Source organism: Gavia stellata, chromosome 1 (genome assembly GCF_030936135.1).
Source record: "Gavia stellata isolate bGavSte3 chromosome 1, bGavSte3.hap2, whole genome shotgun sequence".
NCBI lineage: Eukaryota > Metazoa > Chordata > Aves > Gaviiformes > Gaviidae > Gavia > Gavia stellata.
Window position 1 is genome coordinate 124,893,820 of NC_082594.1, and position 9,614 is coordinate 124,903,433.

The 9,614-nt window shown below is 46.0% G+C and overlaps 1 protein-coding gene across 1 annotated transcript in view; it reads right to left on the minus strand.

Moving 5' to 3' along the window:
- DCBLD2 (discoidin, CUB and LCCL domain containing 2) overlaps nucleotides 1–8,927 on the minus strand; it is a 43,734-nt gene extending 34,807 nt beyond the window's left edge. The window contains exon 1 of the mRNA XM_059826703.1: nucleotides 8,801–8,927. Within this exon, the coding sequence (XP_059682686.1) occupies nucleotides 8,801–8,927 (127 nt within the window). The remainder of the gene's footprint in view (nucleotides 1–8,800) is intronic.
- Between the last annotated feature and the right edge of the window lie 687 nt (nucleotides 8,928–9,614).

The following is a 9,614-nucleotide window of genomic DNA, read 5'->3' on the forward strand; positions in this document are numbered from 1 at the left end:
AAATGGATCACTGAATATAAGGAGAAAACGGCATTTAGGGATGAAAAATAATTAACCTTTTACAACTCTGGAATAATTTTACAAAATATTTATTTACAAGCTTTGTTTAAATGCCAGACCAAGATCAACAGTATTAGTGTAATATGACTGACAGCATCACTCTTGGGAGCTTCTGCACCATCATCTTTTTTGAAACTGGGACAGAAAAGTGATCTGCTCACAACCATTTACAGAAGCAGACCAAGCTTTTCCAGTTCCCTTTTCCACCACGAAGAATATTTCTCAAGGAGGTATCAAATGGTTATCTCCCACTGCACTTCACGTAAAGAACCAAGGAAATCAGTGTATTGTTTCAAGAAATGGTCCTATCAGAAGAACCGCTGTGAGGGAGGAATCTCTGGAATATGGGTAATAAAGTAGTCTCCTGTGATTTTGCTGGAGCTGAATTGAGTTTTCGCATCATAAAGAACGTAGGAATGTTAAAACGTAATACATTTATTTAAAACTTTTACTGAACAATGAAAAATGTTAACAAAGATATCCACACAGAACAGAAAAAAACCCTGAAAATAGCTAATTTTCTTTTTTTTTTTTTTTTTAATACTACAATTAACAAAAGTGATGTAATACAGTCTTGCCATTGAAAGACAAACTTTGGCATAAAGAAAGCACTGAGGAAATATTTCTAAAAAGAAAAACCACCAAAACCAAAACACACAAACCAAAACACACAAACCAAAACACACAAACCAAAACACACAAACCAAAACACACAAACCAAAACACACAAACCAAAAAAACCCTCCAGACTCTACTTCTCATAAAGAAAAAACTGTCAAGTTTGAACCTCTCTGATCCTCATTTATAGGTCATTTTACAGAAAGAGGAATTCACAGTACTGAAGACCAGAAGGGCCCTTTTAAGTACGATTTCTTGTGTACCACAACTACTTACAGTTGGCTAGTCATGATTCTAAGCAAAGGGAATTTAGGATGTTGCATTAAATTTAACTTTCTGGAAAGTTTTCAGACTTGCTTGAAAGGCATCTTAAAAGAGAGAATTTTTGACTATAGCTAGCATGCTTTAAACACTTGGAGAGGAAAAAAACAAAAACCCACCAAACCAACTGTTTCTAACTTATTCTTCAAAAATACACCTTCTTTATTTATGGCATATGGGTGAAGTCTTTATTATTCAATACTACTATTGCCAAGAATGACACAATTAAGTTCATAAACTTTATTCCGCTTACACAAAAAACGTTTACTAATGCAACAGCTATGTATGCTATCGTAACAATGGTGCAGAACTGAAGCTTTCCTAATTGTGTTACCCTTCAAAAACAAGATGCGTGGAATTTCTATTAATAGGACAGAAGTTCATTCAGTTGAAAACTCAGAACTTGGTACTTTCAGTAAGATACTAAGAACAGAGGTTCTTAAGATCAGCAATCAAATAATTGCAAGAAAATAATGACTACCTGAGTCAAAACACAGAAAAGCTATCGTACACAGAGACCAGTGAACAGGCCAAAACATCCTCTTCATGTTAGCAAAAATTAAAAACAAGCACATCTGACAAGTACATATTCAGCCTCCATTTACACATATTCTGCTTCCAGGAATCTTTTTTCTTTAAAAGGATTTACCTTATTGAAATGATTACCAATAGCTGCTAAGAAACCTTGCACTTCTAATGGCTGCTGCACTTAGTATTGTATGTTACGTTGTTACTGTAAATGTATTTAAATCGTTTTATATCTAGGGAGGTCAACTCAAATCACAGTCTCACTGCAAACTCGCAACAAAATATTTAGAAACATGAGTTGCCATTTATTGTCAAAGATTATCACTCGTGTGCTTGATTTTCAGACTGCAACTAGTCTTACCAAAGTCAAAGGGATAACTAATGACTGAGCTTCAGCACCCATCAGCTGTTTGCTGGTCTAAGCCTTACAGACTGCTAACTCATGGTAAATTATTTTTATTCCAGTATTTGCAGATAAAAAAGAATCTAACCCAAACAGAACTGACAACTACAGAGATTTTGTACGAAATGCCAACAGGAAGCATCCAAATGCCATAAGCAGTATCAAGTGCCTGCGTATCAGTCCCAAGATCCAACTGATCGAAATAACTGAGATACCAGTAGCTAAACAGGTATAAGCCTTAAATTCATTTCCAAAGAGTTTAGCAACCATAAAGAAATGTTATCCTTTTAAAGCTCTTCACCAAGGGAAACTAAGTGGTCATGCAGGGAAACAGCAGAAATTATATGCCCCAGAAGAAACAGCACAGGTTAAACATTTCTTACTCGTCCAAGGGTCGGGGTTTGTTTTCTTTTTCAAACACTAGACAAAGAATTCTTCAAACAAAAGCCATTTTCAAAATCCATGCTATTCTGTGGTCCACATGTCAAATCACTATCACATTTTCAAGTACAATTTTTAATTATACTTGAGCACAGCTCAAGCTTCTTGCCTCAAGTAACGGAAGGCAAAGCATGAAGCTTAGCAAAATCTGGTATTTCAAAGTCTTACAACATTAATGAACAGGCTTCACAGACAATAACCCACCACTCTGTCTAAAAAAAAGCACTGAAAATCTTATAGCTCCTATTTTAATGCAAGTTGCTAGGTGGCCTTTTACATTAACATTACTACCGCTCCCCCTCCCCGCCCCTCCTAACCGCAGTTTAGTAATAAATCCACAGTCTATGCTTGGACAATGGTTTCAGATATACCACTATTTAAAAAAAAAAAAAAAGAAAAGGACCACGGATGTTCCATAGTATTTGATTAAAGAAATTAATCTAAAAGCAACTCTTAATCAGAAAATGCAGGCAGAGAGGGAAATCCTTTGACTACAAAACAAATTCTATGTAATCCTAACTGCTTCCCCAAAGCACAGGGTGCAGCTACAAAGGTGGGGGCAACATGCAATAGCTTATTTTAAAACCTTTCAAAATATGGATAAAATAACCAATATAGAAACATTTGCCAATATGTCGAGCAGCAATTCCAACAAGGACTGCATTTGTACTGATGATTATCTGAGCTATCAAAGTTGATGCATTCAAGGCAGCACTTAACTAGCTGATGACTGAAACTCTACAGAACAGCAGTGATCACATTAAAAAACCTAATGCATCATTTCCTAGGGTATAAAGCAGGTGGCAGAACTGCAGAAAAGGAGATGGATTATTTTTCTCTTATGTGAATCACACAAGAATACATTCCTCCAAATCTTGAAAGCTGAACATCTCCGTTCAGTGGCAGGAAAATAATTTTCCTAAAGACTGCACTAATATGCTAGAAGGTCACTGGCTTGAGATGCACACAGTTAACAGCATAGAAGCTTCTGAAAGAACATTTATGTTACCTTTTTAACACTAGCTCAGATACTTGATTTTTATAGCCACGTACACATACACACATAGATATATATAAAACCAACGTGCGTTGTACTCCTTAGATCCAAAGCAAAATGCGATACATTCTGGGATCAAGTATGAGAACTCCAAGAGAGTTTACACAAGATGGTGATTCCCGTTTTCTTTAGAGGAGCGGACTAGGCTAGCACGACCTCAACAGGCTTCCAAAGATGAGCTGGGCTGAACAGAATCAGTACGGCGAGGCAACCTCCCAGAAAGCATGGCTCTGCAGAACACATGTATGTACCTTCTGCCCACCAGACCCACTCAACCACTTCAAATAAGGCTTAGTAACTGGAGAAGGAAAAATAACTTTGCTGAGATTCTTGTTTTCAAAAGTAAAGAATTTTCACTATTTTTAGTTCTATACTTCCAATACCAGCTCACTTGCCCCCAGGAACAGCATTCCTCCACACGATTCTCTAGAGCACTGCTCCTCCTCCTCACCATATCAATCTTCAAGGTGCAATGCTGGGAAGTGAAAAAGAGCATCAGAAAACCTGAATCAGCAGACACGTCAGCTCAGCCTGGCAGAACTTTAAGCCCTGGTCTTGAAAAATTATTCTGTACTTCTCAGCGCAAGGATGAAGGGGATTTGCCGCAGCACTCCTGCCTACATAGTACCAATCCCCAAATCCTCAAGAGTCTGTATTCTGCACAACTGCATCTTCAAAAGACTCTGCATTCCTAAGAAAAACTGTCCTATTAGCAAAACCGAATAGTTCAACAGAGCACTGCCCTCCCCATCATAAAGGACTTATTCTAATGTTAATTTGAGGGAAAACAAATCTCTCATCCAAAGAGCTGGGTGCCTTTTTAATCAAAATAATTCCTTAGGGGTTTGGCTGTGACTCTCTTCCTCCCAGATGAGCCCAGGCAAGGACAATGGATACAAAGGGCAATGAGACGCCACCCAACCTGATTTAGCAAGAGTAGAAAATGGCACTCTGCACGAAGGGCAACACATGACAACTGCTCGTATGGCAGACGCTTTTGTGGTAGTGCTTTATATTCACATGCCAGAAGCTCTCTCCAGCAGGAAAAGACACCTGCAACGAGCTACCTTGGCAGCTGGAACCCTTGTCAGTCCCCTGTTCCAGAAGGAAAGCATCTCTTCCAGGACACCTAGGGAGAAGCTGCAGCCTGCCTCCCTCTCCCCCACTCTTGCCCAGCTGATGGGTACGTAGCCACCTTCTCTTTGTCTGCTTCCTTCTCCCCAAATCAAGCCACCTCTCTTCCAAACCTATAGTTGGAGGACATTGTTAGATCCTTTCAGGCTTGAAGTTGACAACTGAAGGTTATCGTAGTGACCAAAAGGCACAGACAGCTATTTCCAAGTCTGAAATAAAGTTTAAGGAAACAAAGTTCACAAAATCACACAGCTAGTTCTAGTCTTCCCACCTGTCCCAGGAACTTCTGAACTCGGCATACTGCAAGCAAAATGCAGCAACTTCAGTGACAAAGGCACCGAGACACCCCGGTACAGTAAGCGGCGAGGAAGTCACAACAGTCGCTACAGTTGTTTGTTTCAGCCACCAGCATCTGAATGATCACGAGCCATTTTGGATCCTACAGAAAGGCAGAGGCCAGGCTGACGGATCGGCATGTGCCTAATTCTGGACTGACCACAGTCAAAGCCCCCATCGCCTGCTGCCTTGCCGGATGGACAAGCAGAGGTGAGACCAGGAGCGCTGCGGAGAGAAGGGGGGGGCACACAGAGGAACACGGAACACACAACGGGTCCAGGAATACCGCAGTTCAATCACAAAACACACGGCCATGGTAAACCGTTCCACCAGGCTCAACGTACGCAGAGCCATTAGTTCTTTTGTTTAGCTTTTCACATCATGGTAACTCAGCACCGTACGTTCAAAAATTCCTTTTCTCTGCTACACCAAAGCAAACACTTTCAAGCTGCAATGATGAATCACTTTCTTGTACTTTCTTCACCGAGGTTTGAGTATCCTTATGGGTTGGTATTTGTTTAGAACAAAATGTGGTAATCACATTCAAAAACAAGCATCCAGAGTTAATTGTTTTTAAGAAAAAGTTGCAAACAAATCTGCCTCATGTCACTTGGGTATCCACTTCAGAATCTAAAGTTTATTTTTAACTCAAGGCTTTATTCCAGTTTCATATGCAAATCAGTACCCACTAGGAATCCCAACAAACGACTACCAAACTACATGAGCAATAACAAAGTTCTTGCTCCACAGCCCCTACAATCTTCACACCGTCAGAATAACTGACATATTACCCAACTTCTATTTTGATGAAAGTTAAGCAACCATTTCCCTCTTAGCTGTCTTATAATGTTTCTCTACATCCAAAGTAAGGTTAAACGTAACTAACAAACGGGCCATACTGAATTTACGTCAAAAGCCGAACAACTGTTAAGAGCACTGTTCCTCAAAACGCAATCCACAAAGAGCAGGAAGCTTATATGGTGCTGGCTTGCTTTCATTCACACACGCTTAATTACATGAAAAACAACTAAAACACTTCAAGTATTTGTCAGATATCGATTTCCTTGCACCCAGGAGCGAGAATCACTACAGAACTGTTTCAAAAATCACAAGAGCTGACTCGCACAGCCATCGGCTGGACAATCCCCGAAGCACGAGACTGTATGAAACACAGCACGGGGTACTTTTCCGTTAAGTCTTTTTCAGTGTTTCCGAAGGTGTTCAACCTCATACAAAATGCTCGTATTTTCCAAGACAGCAAGACGCTCAAGTTCAAGACCTTGACCAAAGAATGTTGAATTACATACACGGAATGCCTTTCAATATGATAGACTGAAAAAAATCCCACTGGAATCCTACAAGATAATACAGTGGGCTACTGAGTGAAAAGCACATTCACCACAGCAGTACCTGCACTTTGTCATTCCTCAGTTTGTAGCTATCTGGAAGGGGAGGGGGAGGAGAAAAACTTTTGGCCCAATATTCAAAACAAGTTTCGCATTGACCAAAACCATATTGTTATTTTTTAAATCAGTTCATACTAGTGAGGTGCTCTACAGAAAAGCATGTGAGAAATGAAAACACTCTATCTTCAGAACAAGATTTGAACACCATGTAGTATGTGAGGCTTAGAGCTGCTGAACAGTGCCGAAAGAAAATGAATAGTTGCTTATTAACAGAGGATCAGCCTCCCTAATGTAACGAATGAGGCTAGGCTCCTACATAGTATCACTTACTGTATTTTTATAAAAGAGCTTAAAAGCAACTTTAACTGTGGAATTTCCTAAGCCTTGGGTACTTTCATTGGCAATCAACATATTCTCTTAGAAGCCTGTGCATGTATTTAATACGCTAATTTAGTAACAGCTTTGTGCAGACCCTTCATGAGCAAGACAGCAGTTTCATTTCTGTATGGAACTCCTTACCCAAATTAGAACTATGCCAGCATTGAAAGATACAGGACATGGGCTCCCCAACTTTCTCTGGAATAAGATAAATGAAAATATTTTGGCAAGGAAACAGTCCCTCACAAGCAGAACTTTTCTTAGAAGCTCCAACAGTTTCTCATACTGAAGAGCATTGTATTCAACACCACTAGAGACTCTAACCTTAAAACAAGCTCTGCTTTTTGTTACCAAATAAAACGAGGCTTGTCAATAAAGAGGTTCCCCTCCTGCTCAAAAGCGAGACTTCTGTGCAAACTAGAGGGATTCTGTGAATTGAAATTTGGGTAGGAGCTCCTCATTCATCAGAGTACAGAACGATAAAGTGAAGAGCACATTTGAAAGCCTACTGCCCACGCAGTCCCACTTCTTGCTGCGTGGTCCCAACCCCTCTAGCACCCCTCTGACCCTCACCGAGCCAAGCTGACTCAATAATCTGGAGGAAAATTATGACTTTTCCCTCCACCCACCCACCCACCCAGTTATTTCAGTTTTCTCCTAGAATAACAAACTCAGTCTGCTCACCAAAAGGTCAGACAAGTGTCAGGTCAGCACAAGTATTTGGAGTGTGATGCTCCTACAGCATGAATTAACACCTCGCTGCTGCCTGACTCACCCAGCAGCAGCCTTCAAAAGGCTAAATGTTAAAATTGCCCAATTTCCTCTCATAAGCAAACAGGTCTTCTCCTCTTCCATTGTAAATTAAAACAAAACAAAACCAGGTATGCCAAATGCTAGTGTTAGCTTCGTGTGTGTATAGAAACATACTTTAAATTAAGTACAATTAGCTGGAAATAAGATGAAAAGGGAAGTCAGCGTGAATAGCTGGCTCAATGGACACATCTCTGAGCTTTTTCCATTCAAAAAATTAATTAAAATGTACGCTTAATGGTACGGTGCCTACATTTCCGATTCCCTTTGTGCATTTAAATACCGCATTTGTGACTTTCAAATATATCTTCATCTCTGAGAGGTACAGAAAGTTACGTGAAAACAGCTGAATTTCCAAAACGAAGCAGGACCAGTGCAACAAGCAAGCGGAATTGAAAACCAGAAAATTTCTCTTCTCAACCCCTGTATTCACAGCAGCGAAAGTTTCAAGATGCTGTCAAAACACTCACTCCCACCGCTTTCTCCCAAGCGGATGATCAAAGCGACAGTTACTGCGGCGTCTTCTGATCGTCTGCCATGAAGGGACCAAACTGTGCCTCCTAATTCTCAAAGTGCTAAAGCCTAATCAGTAATTCCGCCCGAGGAGGAGAAAGCTCGCCGATTCTCTAACCGCAAAACCCCTGCCTGCCCCCCACTCCGGACTCTCACCCCTATATGTATATACGCTTTACATACTCCCGGGCGCGCGTACGTTTATTTTCACCGCAAGCAGAATCTCCCCTTCACCCGCAGCCTGCGGAGGAAAAGCCCGGGGGTCACCCGCGGCCCGGGCGGCCTCCCCCCGAAACGGGACGCCGCTCAGGAGGACAAACCCCACCACGCGTCCCCCCCCTCGGGCCGCCCTCCTGCCCCCGAGCTCCCGCCGCAGCCCAGCGGCTCCCCCCCGCCCCCCTCCGCGCCGTCGCGCCCCGCCCGGGTGAAGCCCTCCCGGCCCAGCTCCCCCCCCGGGGCCGGAGCTCGGGGGCGGCTCAGGCCCGGCGAACCGCCCCGCGCCCGGGGGGTGCCTGAGGGAGCCTCCACGCTCCCCGAGGGGGCGGGCGCCCCACAACGGGGCGGGGAGAAAAGGGGGTTTCCAAGAACGGGGCTCTGCCTTCGCCCTTCGCTGGCCAGGGAGGGGGCAGGCGCGGGGTGCGGGGCCACAGGCCGGGGGGCAGAGCGGAGGGGGGGGCTCCCTCTCCCCGCAGCAGCCCCGGAGGGTTGGCTTCCCTCGCCCGCCCGGCCGCCGCCCCTCTCGCCGGGCAGCGGGGCTCGCCCGCCGCCGCCCTGCCCGCCCGCTCTCGCACCCACCTTTCTGCGCCCCGGTGCCCCGCGGCGGCAGCAGCAGCAGCAGCAGCAGCAGCAGGAGGCGGCTGAGGCGGAGCGGAGAGGCCGCCTGCCGGGTCCCCGCGGGGAGCGGCCGCCCCGGGCTCACCATGCCCCGCGGCGTGGCCAGCGCGGCCGGCAGTCCGAGGGCATCGCGGGCTGCGGGGCGGCCGGGCCGGGCCGGGCCGGGCCGCGTCTCTGCCCTGCGCCCCGCGGCCGCCAGCGGGACGCGCCTGCGAGCCAGCCAGCCAGCGCGCGCCGCCAGCCGCCCCCTGCAACCGGCCCAAGCGCTTCCGGGTGCGCGGCGCGGCCCCCGGCGGCTGCGGGGCTGCCCCGCTTCCTGCCGCCCCCCCGCGCGCCGCCCAGAGGCAGCCCGAGGCGCCGGGGGAGCCGCGGGGTCCCGGCGGCTCGGCTCGGCTCGGCTCGGCTCGGCTCGGCTCGGCTCGGCTCGGCTCGGCTCGGCTCGGCGCGGGGGAAGCCCCCGGCGGCGGCGGCGGCCCCGCAGAGCGTGGCGCCTCCGCCCCGTCCCCAGCCGCGCCCGGGGCGCTGCGGGGGTGCGCGGGCAGGGCGGGCGGCGCCTGCGGGGCGGCCTGCCCGGGGTTAAGAGCCCCGAGCCCCTGCGAGGCCGCCCCTGAATTCCCTCCTTATTCCGCCTCCCTCCTCCTTTACGAGTTGGCCAAGAACGTCTCACTTTTTTCTCACAGTGGAGATGAAGTGAGGCAAAATTGCCCGGAAAAACACCGCCCCTCGGGAAGGCGAGCAAGGACAAACCGGCGGCGTCCATCTCCACGCAGAACCG